Source organism: Protomyctophum parallelum (assembly GCF_964188405.1).
Source record: "Protomyctophum parallelum genome assembly, chromosome: 13".
NCBI lineage: Eukaryota > Metazoa > Chordata > Actinopteri > Myctophiformes > Myctophidae > Protomyctophum > Protomyctophum parallelum.
In genome coordinates this window covers 6,691,119-6,717,707 of record NC_139708.1, presented here as the reverse complement: position 1 = coordinate 6,717,707, position 26,589 = coordinate 6,691,119, and the positions used below count along the sequence as shown (strand labels likewise).

At 41.1% G+C, this 26,589-nt stretch overlaps 1 protein-coding gene across 1 annotated transcript; it reads left to right on the top strand.

Moving 5' to 3' along the window:
- Positions 1-544: 544 nt before the first annotated feature.
- On the top strand, positions 545-20,301 carry LOC310869661 (transmembrane protein 235; the record flags this gene model as incomplete). Its single annotated transcript, XM_083780492.1, has 4 exons — positions 545-716; positions 1,661-1,735; positions 2,885-3,022; positions 20,057-20,301. 4 exons carry the CDS (start codon positions 545-547, stop codon positions 20,299-20,301), a joined length of 630 nt encoding a protein of 209 aa, XP_083636618.1.
- Between the last annotated feature and the right edge of the window lie 6,288 nt (positions 20,302-26,589).

Sequence of the window (26,589 nt, the reverse complement as noted above, 5' to 3'; positions counted from 1 at the left end):
CTCAGGAGTCAGGCTGAGGCTACTGCTACTGTACTATTAGTCTATTGGAGGGTATAGAAATTGGTAATTGCGCACCACTGATGCAATCGTGAAAATAGGAACTGTTGAGTAATGGAACCCATGAATACGCACGCGGTCGAACTGTCAAACCACGCGCGCGAGACGCCGCAGACGCGCAACAATGACCGCTCGGTCTACCCAGCTTGGTTGCATCCGTTTCATTAATGCTTGGCGCGCCGCGCAGATGAACAACGTGACGGAATTCTACACTCAAATTTCTGCCCACCTGGAACGAGATTAATTTAATTGTGTGTAATTTTGTGGTTGACGATTTTCTGCCAGTCCATCTATCTGCAGTTCTGCACGATGAACAATTAAGCAGCACTACTTTCCAACGACGAAGGATATAATTACTGTCTGCTCAGCTGGAGAGCTTTTACGCACAGAGGAGCCTCGGTCATGATGTTGACGGCGACTGTGTCCAAATTATAAATAATACTTCCATTAAGAAGCTCGCCTATATAAGTAGGGGTAGGAGATCATAATGAGGTATGGAGTGGTGGTTCTGTTGGCTGGGTTTACCGGGATGCTCAGCTTCAGCTTACTGGCCGTGGCGATTGGAACCGAATATTGGTACATCATAGACGTGGACAAACCAAACTACACCGATTCAGAAGATCTGAGTTCTCATTCAGGACTGTGGGCGACATATGAAGGTATATTTCAGCGTAGAAAATGTATTTTTTATTGAGTCGTACGTTATAGAAAATCAAAATCATGAGTTAATAATCTCTGAAGTGAATCAACGATTAAGAACGAATTCGTCTCAAAACCACACTGGCGTTTGTCCCCTATCTGTGGTAATGATGCAGGTGGTGGCACTGCATGGCAGCTATGGGGAAAATATATAGACTGTTTTATTTTCGGATTAATTTCTAACAATGATTTAAATAAGCAAGCGTAGGCAGCTCAATAACTGTGGCATTTAGACTTAGTCCACTTTTTGCGCGCTTATGCACTTGCAGGACTCGCCACCATATCACAGCGACCGCCTCTTTCTCCTTCTCTTTGCTCCAGTCATATTAGTTCATGTTGTGATTTATATTGATACCAGAGTAGCAGCCTAAAGTGTGCCCTGATGTTGTCCATCATTTAACAGGAGCAGCTTTGTCTTTACCAGTGCAGACATTTGTGCATGCTGTGATGATAGACCTTTATTGATCCCTATAGGGGGGAATCACTTTATGATTAGCAATATTCATAATTGCCACTATAATATTATGTGATCATATCATATAATATGATCACATAATATTGTAGTGGTAATTGTTCTTATTGAGTATACAATCTTAATAAAATCAATATGTGGAGTAGGCCTACACAGCAGAATCCTGATGTTAACTGTATAAAAACTGTAATTAACACCCCATAACGGTCTGGGCACCGGACTGGTGATCCAGTCGCGGTGTGCCGCGAGTTCGACTCCCGAACCCGACACGGCCTTTACCGCATGTCATCCCCCATCTCTCTCCCGTTTCCTGTCAGCCTACTATCTGTCCCTTACAAAATCAATAAAAGGCGTAAGCCGCAAAAAAATAATATATTAATTAACACCCCATAATGTGCATAGATCTCCTCCTCTATCATTATTCCCATGCAGGGAATGGCAGTTTCCTGGTCCCTTCACTTCTGGCAGACACCTCCAACCTGTCAGATGTAGAGAGACACCTTCTGAGTGAGTCAGTGTGTTACTCCATTATAAATGAGCAGAGCCTCATGCTGAGAGTTGTAGATTGACTATTTTCTATAGCAAGTGGTTAAGTGGTCCCCATGATCTTGTCTAGCCACCCTCACATGAGCTATTTCATTAATAATTTTCACTTTACAGTTCTGCTATTTTTGAATACTGCACTTTGTGCAAATCTTTGAATATAATTTATATATTTAAAGTAAACATTTTGAACCTAAATCTTTGCTTCTGCGGGTCCCTGGAACAAAATATTTTGAGGTGGGGTTCCACAGCCAAATACATATAATTTTTTTTGGGGGGGGGTCCTTGACATGGAAAATGTTTGAGCACCACTGATATAGTATTGAATAACATACGTTTTTCAGAAAACTGTTGATTTTGAAAACTGAATCATTTAGAAGACATTTTTAGAATTGCCTCGGGTCTTAATGGGTGGTGGTGGTGGTTAAATGTTCGTGTCAAGTTCACAATAACTATCTTGCATGACATTGTTTCATTGACTGTAAATGTGTCTAGTGTTCTGATGGCATGACATTGTTTCATTGACTGTTAATGTGTCTGTAGTGTTGCACATCGTTGTTTCATTGACTGTAAATGTGTCTGGTGTTCTGATAGCATGACATTGTTTCATTGACTGTTAATGTGTCTGTAGTGTTGCATAGGGTTGTTTCATTGACTGTCAATGTGTCTGTAGTGTTGCACAGGGTTGTTTCATTGACTGTAAATGTGTCTGGTGTTCTGATGGCATGACATTGTTTCATTGACTGTTAATGTGTCTGTAGTGTTGCATAGGGTTGTTTCATTGACTGTCAATGTGTCTGTAGTGTTGCACATCGTTGTTTCATTGACTGTAAATGTGTCTAGTGTTCTGATGGCATGACATTGTTTCATTGACTGTAAATGTGTCTGGTGTTCTGATGGCATGACATTGTTTCATTGACTGTAAATGTGTCTAGTGTTCTGATGGCATGACATTGTTTCATTGACTGTTAATGTGTCTGTAGTGTTGCACAGGGTTGTTTCATTGACTGTAAATGTGTCTGGTGTTCTGATGGCATGACATTGTTTCATTGACTGTCAATGTGTCTGTAGTTTTGCACAGGGTTGTTTCATTGACTGTAAATGTGTCTGTAGTGTTGCACAGGGTTGCAGTGATCGTGTTGCCCCTCAGCCTGGTCCTGCTGGTGTTTGGCTGGATCTTTGGTCTGGTCAGCTCTCTGGCCCATAGTCCCACCTTGCTGGCCTGCACAGCATCCTATCTGCTCTTCTGCAGTAAGTCAAAATGTTCTTCTCCATAGATCTGAGGCCTGAGTCCATACTGTATGTCGTAATGGGAATACCGCATGGGTCTGACTGAGCATGAGAAAAGTCATGGCCCAGCGGGCAAGAAACATTATACAACATGCACGCTCTTAAATGAGTGGGTACAGTATGTCCTGCAGACTCATCACTCCCACTACTTTGTGTGTGTGTGTGTGTGTGTGTGTGTGTGTGTGTGTGTGTGTGTGTGTGTGTGTGTGTGTGTGTGTGTGTGTGTGTGTGTGTGTGTGTGTGAGTGTGAATGTGAATGTCTTCCTTGAGCTGCAAAAGAGGCATCCTTGAAATCCAATGTTGTGTTAACTTGCTTCAAAATGAAACAAACCATAGACTTGGCTGCCATTCGATTTACGTTAAGTGCTCTAAACAAACATATAAAAATTCCATAGACATGGCTGCCATATGACCTAATTTGACCCAAATCACACTTGTGTGAAGTGACATGAATGCAGGGTGTTAATGTATAAAACAAAACCAGTCACAATATGTTATTTGTATTGGCCACATACATTATGTCTCATGTCGTCATAAACAAACATTAAAGACCTAGTGAAATAAAATAAATACGTTTTTAAAACTTTTAGACCATATCCGTGGTCATCATATGGACATACCTAAAAATTGATGCCAGAAAATGTAATTTTTTGTGTATTTTTGCCCCTCCTATATACAGGTTTAATGTTTGTTTTTAAAACGCCATTGACAATGAAGGGAAGATTTACGTCATATTGTCCTTCATTAAGTCTTATTGTTAATGGCATTTAATGTTTGTGTTTGTTTTACATCGACTAATTAACATGAGTTAGACTTTAATATATTAGCACCCTTCACTTCACACGGGTGTGATTTCTATATCAAAAGTCCATAAAAATCTAATTGTAATTACTTCCTTTGAACAAAAACGTGCTGCGTGATAATGTGTAGAAGCTCACATGCATATTAAAACGAATCTTTAAAAAAAAAAATTATGATCAGTACTTTATTTTAGATGTTTTACAAACACATAAAACAGAAAACCTACAATACAAACACAAGGAACAACAGCAGAGTACGTATTCATGGATAGACAATTAAGATAGATAAGATAAACAAATAAAAATAAAGGAAAAATCAAATTAAAATGTGAAAATAGTTTACATTATTTACACGACCAAACGCAGCATCATCAACCGTATCATAATGTGTAGTAATACAATAAACGATCAAGAGGGCATTGCCTGACCATGGATCACATCAAGGGACCTGCAACATGACTGAGGAACACGTCCCACTTCAGATCATATTTATCCAACTGATTTTTCATCTTAAAGGATAACCTCTCCAAAGCAGCCACAATACCGAGCTGAGTGAACCATACATGTGCTGGAGGTAAAACCTCAGACTTCCATTCCTTAACAATGATCTTCCTGCCCAGTGGGCAGTGCCCACCATTAATGCTGTTTGAATCCAGTCAGCTAGAGGTGCAGGGAGGTGTTTTAGTGGCGATGGATCACCCAGAATAAAGAGAGCCGGTGTATAAGGAATTGTGATTTGCATTATATTCTCATGAATAGCACACCATAGCGCACTCCCATAATACATGAATAAGTGTACCGAGGTCCTCATCACACCTCCAGCAAACCGGACTATCTCTGAGCTTAGCCTTGAACAATCTTCTCAGAGTCCAGTACACTCTATTCATTATTTTAAATTGAACTAATCTGGTTCTAAGTTCACGGGACATCTTCTTTGAGTTCCGTAGAATCATCTTCCATTCACCGTCAGTAAAGGATTGATTTAAATCAACCTCCCAAACACTCTTTACGCTTGAGGGCTGACCTTGGTGTGCTATCATAATTGAATAATATGTTGACGCCTCATGCCCAGTTCCAAATATTGCTAACACCGTTTTCAAAAGGTCAAACTCTGTCGGCATATTGGGGTGAGCTCTTACATTTGTCAATAGTAAATGCCGAATTTGAAGATATTTCCAGAAGTGATTACGCGGAAGAACATATTGATCAGCAAGTTCTGTGAAACTTTTAAATGTATCTCCCTCATACAAATCTTTCAGAGCCAGAATACCTCTTTCTACCCATAGATTCCAAATGAATGGTCTTCTATCAATAAGGAGTTTGGGATTCAGCCAAATACTGGAAGATGGGTTAAGGTATAAGTTAAATTTGAAAAAAGCGACATTCTCTTCCACACCCAACGTAAGTGGAGAAAAATGGGATGGTCACTAACAACCTCAGGTAGTTGAGCAGTGGTAAAATATACCAAAGGTAGGCTATCAGAGAAGTGGTTCTCTATCTGAGACCACGGTGGGGCTCGTTCAGGAGGGAGAGACCAGTGAGCTAGATGTCTCAGGCTGAAAGCATAATGGTAGAGCAGAATATTTGGGATTCCCAGACCTCCCTGGTCCACCGGCCACTGCAGCTTCTTCAATCCAAGCCTAGGGCGTTTGTTATTCCATAAAAATTGATTACATAATTTATCAAATTGTTTGAAGTATTTCAGCGGGATATTAATTGTAAGGGCTTGTAAGAGATAATTAAATTTAGGAACAACATTCATCTTAAGGATATTAGCTTTTCCCCACAAAGATATATAAAGAGGGTTCCACCTCTCTATATCATTTTTAAACTTATCCAAAAGAGGAACCATATTTCACATCAATGATGTCTTTATTAAAACGAATCTTGATTAAATTCACCTGTTTGATTGCCAGTCAAGTCGAGTCATCCTCCAAACACAGCTGCTTCTGTTTACAGAACTCAGTTTTTAATCTTATTCAAGATGACATCCAGACAGTGTATTACTCGTTTTAAACTTAATCACCACACAAAAATATGTATTTGAAAACATTGAAGGGATGCAACGCTCCTCTGATTGGACCAGAAGCTCAGAGCCTGCCCCCCCCCCCCCCCCCCCCCCTGAACTTTGAACATTCAGTGGATTTTCTGTGGTCTGGAGTTTTCACTGGGGGCCTTTTGAGCTTTAATGAAAACAGGCAAAACAGTGAAAACAGTGACATCTGCTGGCAAATCCCATTGACATATATGGGATTTGCAGGCTGTGAAATCACAAACAGTAGGAAAACCAGAGCACTTGTTTGAGCCAGAAAACCCCAGACCACAGAAAGTCTACTGAATGTTAACACTTTCAGCGCCTCCTGCTGGCCATTTGAAATGACCGCAGGGAGCCAGCTATAAACCCTATATAGGCGCCATTCTAATACCGTCGATACAATGAGTAGGGGCGCAAAAACATTTTCGAGCAGCAACCTACATGTCTCAGGTTTCACCACAAGCAGTAACATGGCTGGCGATCAGAAATCACTGTTTGCATCTGAACGCTGGGCGGTTTGGACTAAAACAACAACTTTGGAGTATTTTCAGAGAAAACAAAACAAAACAGCTGAAACAGCTCACAGAAATTCTCTCCGATATTCAGGTGCGAAAACACAGCAGTCTGTAAACACCTTTAGTATTGTGTGAAACGTACATCTCTATAGCAGGCTAGGGTGAAACGTACATCTCTATAGCAGGCTCCAAAACTGTGGAATGCACTTCCCATTGCAGTCAGAACTGCAGCATCACTCCCAATCTTCCGCCGTAGTCTGAAAACCCACCTTTTTAGACTCCATCATGGCCCATAGCACTTACCCTACCCCCTTAGATAGCACTTCTGTAGACTTAGATAGCATCTGATATAGACTTATAGCATGTTATGTAGACGGCACTATAATTGCATTGTATATAGTCATAGCACGCCATAGTACATATGTATAGCATAGTAGTATATATATATAGTTTATATGTATAGTCTCATAATATAGATATTCCACTGTTACTTTCTTAGCTTACGCATGTTTTATGATAAATGCTTTTGTGATGTATTCCCATGCTTTTGTTCTTGATTATTGTAAATCGCTCTGGATTAAGAGCGTCTGCTAAATGCCTAAATTGTAATTGTAAATTGTAGGGTGAAACACGCTTACTGAAGGCTTCAGCCAAAAGGCTGCATATTGTAAATCTAGTCTGTGCAGACATTACAACGATCTCATTTGAGTTAATTAAGTTGAGTTGAGGTAATGATTGTTCATCAGTTACTATAGTATGCAGAGGAGGCACTTATATTAAGAAGAAAATCAAGACATTTTCAGGCAGAGTGGATTTAAATTGGGAACTGCACCATGGTCTAAATAACTAACAGCGATGGTTTCTTTAGTAGATAATTATGTGAGAGGCTGTCGAGAGGGATAAATTGGATTTTCACTGATGGGGTACAAATAAGTTCCTCAGTGTTCATTTACCAAATTGGATTGTATTTCAGTCAGCACGAAGAACCACTGTTTCAACACCTGTTTCAAAATAGGCAATTCAAGAAGCATAAATAATCATATTCCAGTTACAGTAGCTTGTGTTTCTTAGTAACGTGGGATATAATATTTGCTAGTTTTATCCTGTTTTTTGTTTAATTAAATAATGTTTTGCAGGTCAGAAATGGTGTAATACTCTCACGATACAATATACTGAATTATTCATGCGCACTCATTATTGAAATTGACCACAGTTAGAAGATATTAATGATCATGTTCAAGTGGCAGAGAATTGCAGCATTGAAGCACGTTTTAACAACAAGGCAATTCATCGTGCATTTACATAAAACATTAAGAAAAGGAAACTCATTATAAAAGTACATTTCGATTTCAGTAAAAATGAAGAAAGAAAAAAAGAGAAAATAAAACACCTATCTCCTTTAACCCATTCTGAACGGGCACCCATTTTGGTGTCAGCATCATGTCGTGCTTTAGCTATTTAAAAATAGCAGATCTACAAGCTCATATCGCGCCACCGAGTGGCGCGATACGAGCTTGTAGGTCTGCTATTTTTTGAAAAATCGAAGAACGACTGACATTTTTAGAATCTGATCTCAGGTCAGAATGGGTTCATCAGACCAGTGTGTGTCCGGCGAAAACCTCGTTATGAATCTGATCTCAGGTCAGAATGGGTTAAGCAAATGAAACACATTATAAAAGTACATTTGAGTTCAAAGACACAGAGCAAAAACACACTATGAAGTTAAAAGTAATTAACTGCCTTTCACACCCTTTCTCTTTAATGGCAATATATGTGTTTGTTTTATGCAATAAAATGTTCCTTTTGGTAAGGAAATTGAGCCTATTCATCATTAACCCATTCTGACCTGAGATCAGATTCATACGAGGTTTCCGCCGGACACACACTGGTCTGATGAACCCATTCTGACCCGAGATCAGATTCTAGAAATGTCAGTCGCTCTTCGATTTTTCAAAAATAGCAGACCTACAAGCTCGTATCGCGCCACTCGGTGGCGCGATATGAGCTTGTAGATCTGCTATTTTTCAATAGCTAAAGCATAACATGATGCTGACACCAAAATGGGTGCCCGTTCAGAATGGGTTAAATTTAAGCATTTAATAATTCACAGACCGTATGTCGTTCTGATAGTTTTAATGTCAGTCTACATATCTTCCGACATTCCCATTATAATCTTCCTATCTGTATTGGTATGGCATTACAGAAACAATTTTCTTTCAGGCTATCTGAGGGATAGTAGCTCATATATAATCCTAACCCATTCTGACCAGGCACCCGTTTTGGTGTTGGCATCATGTTATGCTTTAGCTATTGAAAAATAGCAGATCTACAAGCTCATATCGCGCCACCGAGTGGCGCGATACGAGCTTGTAGGTCTGCTATTTTTGAAAAATCGAAGAGCGACTGACATTTTTAGAATCTGATCTCAGGTCAGAATGGGTTCATCAGACCAGTGTGTGTCCGGCGGAAACCTCGTATGAATCTGATCTCAGGTCAGAATGGGATAATCCCAAACACTAGCAGAGTCACTGTGGGCCGCTCTCGTTTAGTAATCTTAGAAGAGTATCCTGCTTTAGCTGCTAAATGTCCTGGGTCTAATACGCACTGTAGCATACAGCAAATGGGACCAGAATTCTGCCGATCTCTTTATTTATATCTTGAATGAGGATGTGCCGTTTATGAGCAGTGCATGTGCACTGTCAGCTGGAGTGCAAGAAAATCGGGAAAAAAATGTGCATTAGACGTGGCACCACAGCGACCTCGGAACGGGCGGAATCCAATCCAAACATTGCTGAGGGTTGAATTGTACGTGAGGGAAAAATACATGGTTGTGTTTCATAACATTCTTGCCATTACAGCTGTTATGGCTACTGCTGATGGGTGCAGCGGGCTCTCATTTTGTTTGTTTACAAAGTGACGCCTGTCTATACAGTATCTCTGCTTCAATGGTTTCACAGCAGACCAATTGCTATATATTAATTAATTTAATTTAATTTATTTATTGTTTGGTGGGTCTGTGTGCTTGAGAGCACTAGAGAAATTCACACCTCCAATTTGAATTAGGCCTACACAAGACGGACACAAAGCATACTGGGTTTTTTTTACCATCCAAGGTTTCACATTATATCATTGTTATTTATTGTTTTTTTTTTTCTTCTTCTTTTTGAGGCGAGGAGGCGGTGTTCTTGAGAGCTCTGGAGAAATCCACACCTCCAGCTTTGACACAGACTGACACAAAACATATTTCTCTTCATTACTCTTATAACCTGCCTGTCTAGGGGTCAAAGCAGTGTTTTTCATTCTAGGCACTTCTCCAGCACATATTGCATAATATTGGACTGTATCTAGCTCAGAATTGTTAAAGTTCAGCATATATTTATTAGTTATTGTCTCCACCAGGCCAAAGGCATGGGGAGAGAGTATGTTTTGCACTCCGTCCGTCCGTCCGTCCGTCCGTCCGTCCGTCCATCCATCCATCTGTGAACAGCTAATCTAATTTTGCACACACACTCCCTGGATGCCAACGATGAACCTCTGCCCCACCAGGAGGCCGACTTTTGAAAAATCCTGCAAATCGTTACACACTATCTCTATAGCCATGTGTTCAAGATGGATCTGTCCATTATTTAATATTCTATCCTAATTGGCTAACATTGGCTTTCAAAGTTTGCAGGATTGGCCCTTTTGAAACAAAAAGCCTCAAATCATGAACGCATCGTGCAATTTACGTGAAATCTTTCACAGACTTTCACATTGGCCTGTTATAGCGCCAGTGTATTTTTGCAAAACACATTTTTGAAACAAAATGCCTCAAATCATCCAATTGCCACCAATGGTGTAAGAACAAATGGCACCCTTTTCACATTGGCCTATTATAGCGCCACCAGGAGGCCACAACCTGACCTGGCCTGGTGGAGACCTGTGCCCTGAGGGGCACTTTTTCTATAGTTGTTCCTACTGTACTCATACCTTGTTTTAATTACATCTTGTTTATATTATGTAGGTCAGGACAGTCACCAACATTTCACTGCAGTATCCATACGATTTTACGCCTGGAGACTCCCGTCAGGCTTCAGATATGAACCCATTTGTTCTGACCGTAGGAACCCGTTGCGACTACATGACCTTGCTCGAACCCACGACCGTCCCCACGACCATCGTGTGCTCTAACCGCGCTTCACTAGGGCCAGAGCCGTAGAAGAAGAGTTGCGACACGCTTTGATCTCGCCGCAAAGTGTTATACTGTTATACTATACTATATATAGCAGTGTTATACTGCTGTGTTATAGTATAGTTCCAAACATTGGAACTATCCCATTGATAGAATGAGCACTTCCGCATTCCATTATTACAATTGGAGTCAACGCTAGTGTTGTCACTCTCATACTAGATCATGCTAACTAGGGTGACACTCACTGCTACTACAACTATCGCTCGCGGATAGATACTAGCTAACAACAACTTTTCAAAGACAGTTAGGCTGGCATTCTGGCTGGAAGTTGAAAAAGCCCACAGCAGCTGGAGAGAAAGCTGATCTTTTATTGAACCCACTGGCATGGTGGATGCAATCAATCCTGGGACAATGTAGACAACAAGCGTACCTGCACCACAGCTCAGATAGATGGGTGGGTGGGAGACGAGAAAGAAAGAAAGAGAGAGGAGAGACAGGGAGAGAGAGAGATAAGACAGAGATCCACAGATAGATGGGTGGGTGGGAGACGAGAAAGAACGAAAGAGAGAGGAGAGACAGGGAGAGAGAGAGATAAGACAGAGATCCATAACTCTTGCACCGAGTGTAAAGCACCAAATGCACCAATACAGTTGAACATTTCATCATACAACCTCATGGTCTTAATAAACGTACCACACCTGTGGCCCATCAACCATCAGTCCAATCACTGTCACTGATATAAATAGAATACTTCAGAACGAAAATACATCGCATGGATGCACCTGGGATGGTCTCATGAACATCATACAAAAACTAATTCTAAATTATTCAACATCAAAAATGTAAAAAAATAGCAGATGTACAAGCTTGCAGTATGACACGAAATGACACGCTGTCAGCTTGTATATCTGCTACATTTGAATAGCCAACGCTGAAATCCAAAATGATACAGATGCATTCCCGGTTTTAATGGGTTAAATCAAGATCGCTATTTTGCTACACACACAAACAAGGACAGGCGAAGGTAGGTAGGTAGGCGAAGGTTAAGGCCACCGAGAGTATCAATTAAAAACCACAAAGTTGTTTTCACATTAATAGAATTTACATCTCTGGTAAACTAAACATTTTAGATTCAGATTAAATCTTTATTGTGCCTAACACACACACACATATTAACTGTATATATGATTTTGAGTGACAGTACAGTACAGTACAGTACAGGGACCCCCTGGGGACCCCCACATGGTAACTCTGTGATTTCTTAACCGTTTCGGACGCGGGTCGGCTCGCCAGAACCGGGCCGGCACCCTGGGCTCTTTCCTGTGGGTCTGGAAGTTTCAGGGACCCCCACACAGAGTTGCACCTCTCTTGTATATCAACAAATCGACATGAAAAGGACTAAATCCATTAAGTGTATTGTCACATCACATATTCAAGAAGTGGAGGAAATTAGTTTTTGTGCAAGCTACATCAATTTGTAGGGAAAGGAAAAAAGGAGGGAAATATGGGTTGCCAGCCAGGGGTTGTTGTGTGGTGTGCTACATGATCAGTGCTCTGCGAGTGTTGGCAGTGTCACAGGAGTGTTTGTCTCTATGGTCATTTCTCTGTGAGTGTTGCAGTGTCACAGGAGTGGTTATCGCTATGGTCATTTCTCTGTGAGTGGTGGCAGTGTCACAGGAGTGGTTGTTTTTATGGTCATTTCTCTGTGAGTGTTGGCAGTGTCACAGGAGTGGTTGTTTTTATGGTCATTTCTCTGTGAGTGGTGGCAGTGTCACAGGAGTGGTTGTCTCTATGGTCATTTCTCTGTGAGTGTTGGCAGTGTCACAGGAGTGGTTGTCTCTATGGTCATTTCTCTGTGAGTGTTGGCAGTGTCACAGGAGTGGTTGTCTCTATGGTCATTTCTCTGTGAGTGTTGGCAGTGTCACAGGAGTGGTTGTCTCTATGGTCATTTCTCTGTGAGTGTTGGCAGTGTCACAGGAGTGGTTGTCTCTATGGTCATCTCTCTGTGAGTGGTGGCAGTGTCACAGGAGTGGTTATCGCTATGGTCATTTCTCTGTGAGTGGTGGCAGTGGCAGTGAGGGGCGCAGGCTGGCAGGTTCGGAGTCTCATTATCTTAGAAGATGTTTTTCAGGAGATGGTTTCAGAGACATTTCAGAGGCATTCCATGGAGACACAGAAGACTGATGGGTTTTATGGCGGTAAATGGACCATTAACCCCAGCAACAGGTCATGTTGATAGCGTGTCCTTCCTGTGCACAGACGTACCGGAATTTAATTAAGTGTGTACTGGAACACATTTTGCAGGTGAACTGTTGACTTAACCTTTGGCATCGAGTCACAGAAGAGGCAATCTGACAAGTTGTGACAACCCAGGCATCAACAACAACAACAAAAATCCCTTTGAGTTGCGGAGCTCTGGATCTGTCTTGAGAGATTACAGAAGAGGACACATTGAGAGTAGACTATACACATTTAAATCCAAATGTATGTAACGGAATGTGCTCTGGAAGCAGAGCATAAATCTTGCTTATGGGTTTTATATAACTCATTGACAGTTTAATGGCAGCTGTTGCTCTTAAATCTGGTCACCGCAACAACTTGGAGCCTTGCTAATGCTCGTTTCTGTATTTTCACCTGTTCTAGAAGAGAAAGAATTGCATCGTTGGATTCCTAAAGAACTATAATGCAAAATGTTGCACGTCATTGTCTATTCATGGCTTCTGTAATATGTCATCATACATAAACGGACCATTTTACCATTCATGGATTTTTGTTTGACAAGTTGCATATTTGAGACAACGTTGGCTACACGTCATTGGGTGGTTATGGTTACATTTTTATTTTGTCTCTAAAACAATCACTTCTCCAGCGGATACTTTAAAATCCATCAGCTCTGTAAAATGCATTAAAAGGTCATGATAATGCTAATGATCATTGATTTGGACAATTGTTGTAATCAGTGGGCTAAACATTGGTATTGCCCTTTTCTAAAATTCAGAAACACATAGCATAGCCTATTTGGCTAGACACACGCCATCCTTGGTAATATTATTAATAATGATTTGTTTTTGTCTGACTGAGCAAGCTTCCTTCCTGTCCTTAAAAACGATGCTGTTGGGTTATGATAAGCCAGTGCGCCATCTGACTGTGGCAGTCTAATTTCAAATTAGAATTTTGCGCTTGTTATAAGCTGCTCCAAAATGAATTTATTTGAATTGGATTGAATTGAGAACAATTTACAAGTGCACAGAGTCAACAAAAGTGCCAAGGACTTTTGCCAGGTGGTCAAGGACCTAGAGTGCTTTGAGAGTATTATGCTACAAATGAACGAGGACAGCAAGAAATCAACACACTGCACTTGAATCCAAGTAGACGTTGAGACAAGGGGAAATCCTTGAAATGAGATGCTCGTCATTTGCATGAACACAGAACAACTTGTTGATGAGCCAAACATTGAAGCGTCTGTCTCTCTTGCTATCTCTGAATGAGAAATTAATGGGAAGTTCACAGCTGTTGTATTTTAGTCACGTTTAGTTGTTTTGGGGGTATTTATTTATCACTGTATACAGAGGTGGGCAGTATTTGAAATACATGTATTTGAAATACGTATTTGAAATACCTTTTTGTATTTTGTAATTTGTATTTCGCTGGGATGGAAGAAATGAGATGTATTTTGTATTTAGATACATTTTTTGACCCAGTATTTGTATTTTGTATCAAAATACATTTTCAATGTATTTTGCCCATCTCTGACTGTATATTTCAACATATTTAACTACTTCTTTCGGCTTCCTTTGTGACTCCTGACACCTATCTCTCTCTCTTACCACATCCCTTATCCCTCACATGTCCAAACCATCTCAACCTTGCCTCCCAAACCTTCTAAACTGGGCTGTTCCTCTAATAATGTAGCCTTCACACCTGCCAAACGAAGTGCACTTTCTGAAAATGCGCAGCAGGATTCGTTTTAATCGCAGCAAAGGTCTCTGGTGTGAATGTGACCTTAATAACTACTATTCACCTGTTTCGGCGAGAATGTACTGGGGCTCCTTGTGTGTGCTTCACTTCCTCCACACGTCCTATTCAGCCAGTGTTGCAATGTCTGCTTATTAAAAGCGACCTTTACAGACTTTTGTTGGGGCTTGTTTCTAAAGTGTACAGTAGTTGCTTATATTTGGGCTTGCTTCCTAATATTGTTTAAACCAGTGGTTCCCACATTTCTTCACGTCAGGGAACCCCAGATTAATGTGTAATTTTCCACGGATATCATCTGAAAATATTTTGTGCCAGGGAGATTTGTGTTAAAATAATATTCAAAATATTTCAATTTATTCTCAATATTTTTCAAATAGCCGATGTAAAAACATTTGGCTTGTTTTTATAGACCTGGCCGCTTGTTTCTTTTGCTAAATTTCTTTTGCAAAACACTGGTCATAGGAAGAGGAAGTTAGGATACGACAGGAAGCACGCACATCTCCAGAAATTCTACAGGTGCTGGTCAAAAAATACGTACAATGAAAAAGGAAGGGATGTCCGCACACTGAATTGTAGCTCCCAGGAAAATTATTTATTGGTACAACGTTTCGACCTCTGTGGGTCTTCGTCAGGCATGACCTGACGAAGACCCACGAAACGTTGTACCAATGAATAATTTTCCTGGGAGCTACAATGCAGTGTGAAGAGGAAGTCATGCACACACAAAACGCAAAGGCTCATGGGACACTGGAAATAGGTGGATATAGGCATGCATGAGCCTTGTTCAGCAGCCTGGCGACAGCACCACCTCAGAAGTGCTGTGATGTAAAATACATCACATTTCCCCCTCACATTTTCACTGCACGCACGCACGCACCATGGAAACAAGCCACTGGGGTCTTTGAATCATTCCCCATTTTCTTGGAAAAGAGAAAAGCATGTAATTATATCTACCTCAGTTACATATTAACCTTCCTCTTAAAATAGAAAACAAAAGTAGAGATGTTGGATTTTTCTCGTATCTTATTTGCAGGCTGTACAGCCGTACATCATTGTGTTATCTTGTGTTATTTAGCAAAACTATTGACTGTACTATCTGTACTGTTAACAATCTTGTTAATAAAGTATTGAATCAATCAATCAATCAATCAATACATTTCTGAACTTTTCCCCCCTTCTCACTCCTAGTCATCTTCATTAACCATCCTAACTATTGGAAGCTTAGCAACTCAAGCCCTATACTTCATCATAATGACAAATATAGAAAATAGCCAATCTACATATCTCACCTCGCGTCATGATGTAATTCATTGTGACCTTGTAGATCTGCTATTTTTTACATTATCAAATTCCTTGAAATGTTTTCGAAATCTGGATGGAAACCTTCCGCCTATAATGACCTATCCGCTATCCCCTTCTCTTCTGTTGCCCCTCCCGTTTGTCTGCGAGAGATGGCGACAACTTCTGGGAACTCAGATTAATGACCCAATGCCCACAGGATGCCAGGTTGGAAGTGGTTAACCCATTCTGAACGGGCACCCATTTTGGTGTTGGCATCATGTTATGCTTTAGCTATTGAAAAATAGCAGATCTACAAGCTCATATCGCGCCACCGAGTGGCGCGATACGAGCTTGTAGGTCTGCTATTTTTGAAAAATCGAAGACACTTTTAGAATCTGATCTCAGGTCAGAATGGGTTAATAATGAAACTGTCAGGATGTAATAGACATTTTTAGAATCTGATCTCAGGTCAGAATGGGTTAATTGACAGCAGGGGTGTAGTGCTCCCACAACGTCATTGTTCCATTACTGTCTCTCCGTTGGGTATGACATTTATGCCAGTGGGAATTGTTCTGTATGTTTGTCTGTATAGAACAAGGCATAAGCATAATGTACTGTTAGGCCTATTACGATTTTTATATAATTGCCCTATTACCTACAGTATGCTGAATAATAATCTAAAAAAAGAAAATGTTATTGCACGCCGTTCCCAGCTTTTTGAGCAATCCAGACTGTATTGCATTCCCATGATGAACCATCCAACGTATCTCTGTGAGATGAACACAACTGGCTGCTTTGCATTCCATTAGGTCTTACATCCCCACGCCATCCTATATAATTATCCTCAATGCACCTGAGGTGCATCTGTCAATCATTGAGGTGTCAATGTGCACTTATTTAATACGTATTTTCACTTAATAGCATATAGGCAGCCGCAGCACACTGTGCATAACATTAGAAGTTGACCTTCCTTCACATACAGTACATAAAGCAGCACATGGCAGTTCACCTACTGCTGCTGCAGTCAGTGGTGAGATATTTGTCCAAAGCAGTCAGTATATTATTATATTTAACTAAATCTATAAGACTAAAACTAAAAGGGCATATATATAAAAGGGACAAGGACTGACACATATACAGTATACATCTGTATACTGTATATGTAATCTTCATAAATGGGACTCAGATAGACGGGTACTCCGACAGGCACAAACGGGACACAGATAGACGGGTACTCTGACAAAGCCCCCCCAACACGGCTCAGACATATTGGTCTGACGTGACGTAGACGTGAGTGAGGGCTGCTATCTTGTGTCATTCAAATAGCATTCCTACTGTAAAAACAATCCACACTACACCATTGATTGACGGTAATTTATGCAGGATAACTACCATAAAGCTAAGCCCCAAAGTGGGCATGTCTAAAGGCAGTGGCGTCAACTCCGGGGGTGCACAGGAGCAGAAGAACCCACTGGCAAAATAATAACACAACACAACGGCTCTTTTAAGAGCTAATAGCAGCCAGCCGCAGCGCAAATATGCGTGGCTGCAACCACTGCCGTTATAGGAACCTTCCGCCACTGTAAAGGTCATTCAGATAATGAGGTCCCATGTACGTACAGTAGACGTGACTACTGGCTATTGTATCAGATGCTGCAGGTTGACATCCACAGCAATTACCTTTAGATAGACACACACCTGTGGGGGAAATGCCAGTGTCTTCACAACAACATGAATCAAGAAAAACAGTTAAAGGTATAGATTGATTGATTGATTGAAATATTTATTAACAGTTTGTAGAATTTACAGTACATTTTAAGCACAAACTCAATACAAAGACTGTCAACTGTGAGTGGACGACCCAATTAAGCATTACACTTGTTTACAACAGGGTCCACATTGTTCAATTCATCAAAACATTTAAAGACATACAAACATTTAGAGACATACAAATAGACATTTCTATGTAGCTAAATTCATCATATGGGAAGCAAAAAAGGGAAAAGATACAATATACAGTGAGGGAAAATGGGGTGGGGGGGGTGGGGGGGATTCAGATTTTACAGAGGCCAGTTTCGAATTGCAGCCATCCGTAGGTGCCCTTTGAGAGCGGTTTTGAAGGAGTCAAGGGATTCACATGTCTTAATGACTGTTGGTAGGGCGTTCCACATTTTGGTGGCATAGGAGCGAAAATAATTTAGTCCCTTGTTTGTATAGAGTACAACTAAGACGAATAAAGGTAAACGTTTAGAATGAATTGTTACCTTTTGGAATTAATTGATTCTAGCTAGTCAGACATAATCTATTCAGGCCACATCTGCTCTTTCAAAGTTGTGAACTGGGTGCATCCTCAGAGAAGTAAGAAAGAACATGTTCAGCTCCAATGTATTGTTCCCTGGTGTTTCTATATCTGGCATCAGCGAAAACTAAAGAAAATAAATCAATGTAGACACGTTACAATGTAGGCATTTAGCAGACGCTCTTATCCAGTGGGACTTACAATGAGCAAGGTAAATCACTTACATAGAATGCAGAGAGACAGAGTAGTGCCTCATCAACCTAGTACAGTGCATGCCTTTTCAACCAATATGCTAGAATATAGCATATTATATCTATATATATATATTATATCTAAATAACAATCTGTACATTGAAACTATAGGATACCAGGTAAACGATGAACCCAGCATCTAAGCGTCTAAATAACATGCGATCTAAATGACATTCTTAACATTTGTGCACTGCTAGTGTTGGGATAAAGTAGACCTTTTAAGCAGTTACCATTACTCATAAGAGTGTGCACCCTAGCTTTGCTCAAGCAAGGTCACAGAGGGACAGAAAGATTCCTATATAGTGTCTGAAAAAGTAGAGACACGTCAGAATTCTCCAGGACAGACGACCCCTCTGGCCTGCGCTTCAAGGGGCGCCACGAACAAACAGACTGATATGATCGAATCTGATTCGTGATGTAACAGGTCATATTTGCTTTCATCTATGTCTTTGCTGTTCATATGCATATCACATGACCATTCAATTTGGGATAAGTATCCTCCCGGGCAATCATTAAAATATGCCGGAGCTATGATTCCATGACTTATGTGTACAGCCTGTTTATTGGACTAGCAGATAACTCTCTCATGGTATAACGCATCACTAGCATCCATCGAAAGAGAAGCTGGCAAGTGGCAACCTATAATGACATGCCAAAAACGGGGATGCCAGATTGAAGGTTGTTTATTATAGTATGGCTGCTTGACATTAAAACGTAGTATACATCCATAAGGTATGCCATTACGTCACACCATGAATGACCAACAGTCATTAAGACATGTGAATCCCTTGACTCCTTCAAAACCGCTCTCAAAGGGCACCTACGGATGGCTGCAATTCGAAACTGGCCTCTGTAAAATCTGAATCCCCCCCCCCCCCCCATTTTCCCTCACTGTATATTGTATCTTTTCCCTTTTTTGCTTCCCATATGATGAATTCCTGTTCTGTTCTTTAGCTACATAGAAATGTCTATTTGTATGTCTCTAAATGTTTGTATGTCTTTAAATGTTTTGATGAATTGAACAATGTGGACCCTGTTGTAAACAAGTGTAATGCTTAATTGGGTCGTCCACTCACAGTTGACAGTCTTTGTATTGAGTTTGTGCTTAAAATGTACTGTAAATTCTACAAACTGTTAATAAATATTTCAATCAATCAATCAAAACCGTGGATTGACTGAGATGCAAAAATGTGATTATTCTGCAAAAGAATGTTCAGGTCTGGAGAAGTTGCAGAACAGAAATTGACATTAACCGATTAAAACAAGGAAAGCGTAATTTACCAGCTTTATTGCTTTACAGCTTTATTGTCACATCACAGTTTTACAGGTACAAAAAAGTGGGTAAATTAGTTTTTGTGCATATAGTTCCCATCGTGTCATTTTTCCAAGAAAAACAAAGCAAGGGATGAAGGGTCGGGGGTCAAAAGATCAAGGCAGGAAAAGAAAGAACGTTTTAAAGGGTTTTCTTCTGTGTGGGTCTTAGATATTTACAAGCTTTTGCTTATTTACAGGCTTTAGCTACAAACTAAACTGTACAGCCAAAGGGTCTCTTAGCCATTCTTAATGGGTTAAATGCTAACACAGAGGGGTGGACACCCCCCTGATCCCTCTTAACGACATCCCTGATCTGTGTGTTTGTGTCTGTGATGTGCTGTTATCATCAACAGGTCTATTCACCCTCTCCGGGCTGAGTGTGTACATCAGCTACTCCCAGCATGCCATGGAGGAGTTCCAGCGAGTGGTTCCCCCTGAGAGTCTGGCCTGCGTCAACGTGTCGTTCGGCTGGTCCTTGGGCCTGGCCTGGCTCTCCTACAGCCTGGAGGTGGCCACCGGCCTGCTGCTCATGTTGGCCACAAGGAGGGCACAGCAGAAGGGCCACCGGGACTCTGGCGTGACCATCGCTATGGTTTAGAGACACGTCTATACCCAGATTCACACATGATGTCACACATGCTATTGCTATGGTTTAGAGACACGTCTACCCAGATTCACACATGCTATTTGTGGAAGGGGATTTCTGAGTGTTCATTTAACCCATTCTGACCTGAGATCAGATTCATACGAAGGTTTCCACCGGACACACACCGGTTTGATGAACCCATTCTGACCCGAGATCAGATTCTAAAAATGTCAGTCGTTCTTCGATTTTTTTCAAAAATAGTAGACCTACAAGCTTGTATCGCGCCACTCGGTGGCGCGATATGAGCTTGTAGATCTGCTATTTTTCAATAGCTAAAGCATAACATGATGCCAACACCAGAATGGGTTAAAGGTGTAGTTCACCCAAAAAATGACTTATTTTCTAATACCGCAGAAAGAGTCCTACCGAGTCTCCTATACTGACCGATGACCCGGTCTTCAAAATATTGGCAGATCTCCATGAAATCATGGCTTCATGCGGTGTGTAATTGATAGAAAATAAGTATTTTTTAGGGGGGTGAACTACTCCTTTAACTCGGCGAGTATACAAATGTAACTGAATGTACCCGTACAGTTTCTCAGAGTTACAAATGTCGAAATTAACACTGAGGATTTTACTGTATATAGATCGTCCTGCAAGGCAACGACGTAGAGTCTGTGGGGGCCACGGGGCCGCAGCCCCCATGAAGACTCCCAGGGCCCCTTTAGGCCCCCATGAAGATTTTCGTGGACATTTTACATTTACATTACATATTTTCTGGGAATTCCAAACATTTTGGACCTCTCCGCCGGCAATATGAGAATCCCATCGTCAAATATTCGGGAAAACAGCGCCTCCCCTGTTGTTCCTCAATTGTTGCGAGGCAACAGTCTGTCTTGGCCGTCCAAGAGGTGTTAAAAAGTAGGCTACTCAAATGCTAATCGGGTTTCTTTTGTTTTCACCTAGCCAGATGTCCACAACATCAAAGCGTGTCAGAATTTCATGGTAGTCGTGACATATTCACGACAATTCACCAAAGAGACCTAACCCTACACAGACTAGTGAGACTACACACTGACTCGAGAAAAGACCCATATCGTCCAAAATAGGCTGATCAGTCGTTGTCTGTGTATAGGCTAATTCATTGGTAAAAGTATGCTAAAATAACTCATTTTTAGACCATTTGGGAAATAAATAAATCCACGGCGGAGGCCTCGCTACGCTCGGCCGCGACAGTCCCCCCCCCCCCCCCCCCCCAACGCAATTCTGTAGCCTACACAAAGGTAAAACGCACCCGCCGCCTATGATCTCTCTCTCTCTCTCTCTCTCTCTCATATATAGTCCTGAAAGTCCTCACCTTGGCTTGGACATTGGCCTATAGAAGGCGGGGCTGCGTGGGGGGGACGGGCCCCCTTGAGGATTGATCAAACTCTTCGGCTCTGCTGCAAGGTCATCTGTTGGTTTAGATTCTTTTTTAGCCAGGCAAGTCAATAAGAATGAATTTGAATTTGATTGAAAGGTTGGGTTCGTTTACAGCAGACGGCATTGAAACAGGTGTTGAGGTCTGGGTAACCTTCCTACATGCCAAACAAAACTGTATTCAGCGCAATCAGCGGTTAACCTGAACTGAAGCTGCACTCACTAGCTTTTATGTCCTGCCCTGCTTTCAAACACACGTCTCCTTCACCAGAGAGCACAGTCTCCTGCACCAGAGAGCACAGTCTCCTGCACCAGAGAGCACAGTCTCCTGCACCAGAGAGCACAGTCTCCTGCACCAGAGAGCACAGTCTCCTCCACCAGAGAGCACAGTCTCCTGCACCAGAGAGCACAGTCTCCTCCACCAGAGAGCACAGTCTCCTGCACCAGAGAGCACAGTCTCCTGCACCAGAGAGCACAGTCTCCTGCACCAGAGAGCACAGTCTCCTGCACCAGAGAGCACAGTCTCCTGCACCAGAGAGCACAGTCTCCTCCACCAGAGAGCACAGTCTCCTGCACCAGAGAGTGCAGGAGACACATTTCTACTGCTCGTTCAGGCGGCAGCTCCCACTTTGCCGGGGGAAATATTGTGCTTATGCGATTCAGGCAGTACTATACCGACACCAGGGTCTAAATGCAAGGAAGAGTAGGGAGACCACCTCCCAACAGATGAATATTGTGTATAATTTGGTAGTACTTGTCAAGCAGCTGTAATGTCATTGTAATGCTAATGCATAATGAAAGGCTGCAAAATAGCTACTGATGACTCTGTAACGCTTAACAGCTTTAACAAGTGAACCATGACGTGCTGTCAAATGTATTTCATGGCTCCTGGATTTGTTTCCATACTCTACGGCTCGGTTTCAGATAAGGTTCCCTTTATACTTCCCAAACAGGGAAAATAGCAGACCTACAAGCTCACGACAAATTGTATCGTGAGTGACGCATTGTGAGTTTGTAAATTGCCTATTTTTGAATAGCAGAGAGTTCAGCTTTTTTTTGTTATAACGGAATAGAGAAAAATAAATGCTTGCACACTGAGGGCTCCAATGCGACATATGCTGTCGTTTTTAATGTTCTCAGGCACTACTCAGAGGCCACTGTGGTTGACTGTGCCTATTTTAACTAATGTTGTGATTCATCTTCTTATCAGAGAGCAGCAACCATTGAGAACATTTCCTTTTCCTTGTGTATTTTAAGCAGTGTTGTGAAATGTCTTGGACGGTGCACAGACACCTACAACATTGTGCAATGGAGTATAGATTAACAATTTATTATTATTTATTTAGTTTACATCATTTTTTTTTTGCTTTTTCTGCCTTTATTGATAGTAGAAATGGGGGGAAGACACGCGTCAAGCTGGCTCAGCAGCCTAGGTGCCCAGACGGTTGAGTGCGCTAACCGCCCGGGCCAATTATTAATTAATCATTTTTATTAGATGTATTTATTTATTTATTTATTTTATTTTACACATAATAGCCTACAACATATTGCATGTGCAGACAGAAAATACTGTAAGTGTAAGCAAAGAAAACAAGAAATGAAGACATGTAGTCATATTTGTCATATTTGTGCATCTGTCCCCCTTCTTTCTGTTTTCCTGCTCTCCAGTTAGCTGATAACATTAGCCGGTGTGATCATATACTGTATGTCTTCATATATGTTTATATATGTCTATGGTAGCAGAGTGTGGTCTGGGTGCAGACTTCCGTGGTGCGCGTGTCGTAGCTTAGGAGGCAGCCAATCATGACTAGGTCACTACTACGCGATTGGCTGGTGGCGTTTCAGCTGCGTTTCAGAGTATGGGGTTCGACTCCCATTGGCTTAGGCGGCATGTGGTCAAACTCGAGCCAGCCAATCAGTACTAGGTTGAAAAGGTCCTCATAGGGTCCTCATATAGTTGTCATAGCCAAACCGAGAGGATATAGGTCAGGTTTTACCTGACAAAAATCTGAATATTCGCATAGAGCAAAGTAGATCAGATACTTTGTAAAACAAACACTGACATAACATTGCTTTAATTACATGACACTTTCAGTTTATGGACTTCCAGTTCATAAACTTGTTTTGTCTTGGGGGCATCTATGCTTTTCCAGCCCATGTGGATATATATTTTAGCTGTACTGTTGTTAAAGCAGTACCTATCCATTTTTCTTTAGAATATATAAAAAAGATGATCCTTTATTGATCCCCAGGGGGACATTCAGGTGTCATAGGAACAACAGCACAAGGAGATAAACACTGGAACAAGTCAAGAGTCAAGGCCACAATAAAAAGTTAAATAAATATATAATAAAACTAGAAAAAGTGCCCTTCTGGGCACAGGTCTCCACCAGGTTATCCACAGATCCGTGCAGTTAGAGGTAAAAACACTTTTTGGCCAGTTATAGCGCCACCTTGAGGCTGAGTTGAAATTGTTCATGTGGCATTTCGTCCTCGGCCTAGTGGGAATGTGGGTGCACAATTTCACGGAAATCACGCGATGTGTTCATGATTTGCAGCATTTTGTTTGAAACTGAGCACTCCTGTGAACTTTGGAAGCCAATGTTAACCAATCAGGATGGAGTCTGATAAATCTGAAAGACCCGTTTCGTTGAATGGCTCTAGAGAGACTGTGTACCAATTTGCGTGATGTTTGGACCAAATCTGTAGGTGTACTGTGCAAAAACTTGTTTTGCACAAAGCGGCCTCCTGGTGGCGCTATAACAGGCTGTTCTGGAAAGTTTCACTAGCTGTTCACGGACACACGGACGGACGGACGGACACACGGACGGACGGACGGACACACAAACGGACGGACGGAGTGCAAAACATACTCTCCCCACATGCCTTCGGCCTGGTGGAGACAAAAAGGCTTAGATTCTGACACAGGACATCTGAATGAATGTAGTGTATATACATTCCATCAATAAATATAATTAATTATAAATGGACAGTCTATAATATCCAAGTATAAATGTAGTCTATCACCAGTGAATATTATAAATGAATATGCATCTTTTGCCAAGACATTATATGACATTCACTGTACATTTTAGTACAGTGAATATATGAATGAATATATCCCTATCCCTAAATATTCCTTTATATATCCATATATATATTCACTGTACATTTTACACTTACACTTAAGTTTTTAATTTTTACATTAACCAATACAGAAAAGTGGTTTGGTGTGCAGACCAAGTGTCGAGCCAAAGGTCAAGTTTACAAAGTGAATCCAATATGTAGTTGGGGGGGGGGGGTTCATTAAGTCTGTCCAAAACGTTTGAGCTGCTTGGCATTCGCAGATCATAATATCCTTCTGAGGTGACATCCTTGTGATTGATGCAAGACGTTTTGAGTTTGACACCAAGTCTGACTTGGAATACTACATTTCTGCCCATGCATCCTCCTAGGCTACTGCTTTTCACATAAAGTAGTAGTATTTTTAGTGCTGTTACAACTTGACCTTCTTAGCATTTAAAAACTAAATAAGGTTGCAGCACTGATGTGAGATAAATACAGTAGGCCTATGCATGGAATGGATGGATCACTGATCACGATCACAGTGACTGTCAAAAAATGACTGATGTGCATAATTAATTCCATGTACATTTTGCATACTTCTGCATCAGCACTTCCTTCTCATCAACTGTGTTTAGATAGATGCTTGGTGATGTATGTTACTTTGCAACATATCGTCGCTGACTGACAGAAACCTTGTATCTCCATATTTCAACTTTTTACGTTTTTTTTCACCAATTAAGTGTAAAAGCAAAAGTAGTGAAAATAGGCAATCTTTGTTCCATTTCCTGAAAAGTGACGGTTTTGGACATGCAAGGTTTCCACCAGACAGCGACATTACCCTTGTCGAACACCTTGATCACGTCTAATCTGTTTGGTGTGGTGTTCAATTGTTCATGGCTCTTGTGCCGAATGCTTGAATTCCATTGAGATCTTTGTCAATAGGAGCATCTGCTAAATGTCTGTAGTTGAATGTATTCTCCTCTCTACAACATTAAACCACTGCTGGAATGAGGGCTAAGATGAGCGCTCTGTGCCAGTGATTCAACATGTTGATTTTTCAAGGGCACCATTACTCACTCATTACAGGTACAAGCAGAAGATTGTTGGTGAGTGTGTGTGTGTGTGTGTGTGTGTGTGTGTGTGTGTGTGTGTATTATTTCAGCATGGCTGCTGTATTTGTGATGGTGACAGTGAGAGAGAGACAGGAAAGGTGTGTGAGAGAGAGGGGATAACATGCATAAAAGAGCCTCAGGATGGATTTGAACCTGGGTCAGCTTCGGTAAGGACTATATTATTTATGTGGTATGTGCTCTTGCCTGTGGGAAGAAACCTGAGAGAAGAGACAAGTTGACCATTTCTATAACTCCACTACATTATTAAGCATTTTGAAAAAGCCTTTTAGCAGAATATCAAGGCAGGCAGAAGGGCAATTTTAATTATATGAATGTATAAATTGTGTCATGGAATTTTAATTCATTTTAAGTGGACACAGATATCATGTACTCGATATGGATGTACTGACTGCTTATATAATTGTCATAATTTTGTCAGTGAAGAAGGAGGCTTCATTGCAGGCTCTAGTGGACAGGCTATTGACAACTGCAAATTATAAATGTGAAATCTCATTTCAGATGTCCTAATGAACATGATTTGGTTTTCCAACACTTGCATTCAGCCTTTCAACAATCTTTTTTTTGGTATTATTATTAAGATATTTCTCTTACCATAGAAACCACCTTCACCTCAGTGTGTGCAATGGCATCAATACCACTTGTAATTGTAGAATTTAGACCTGATTAACACATTCTATACGGG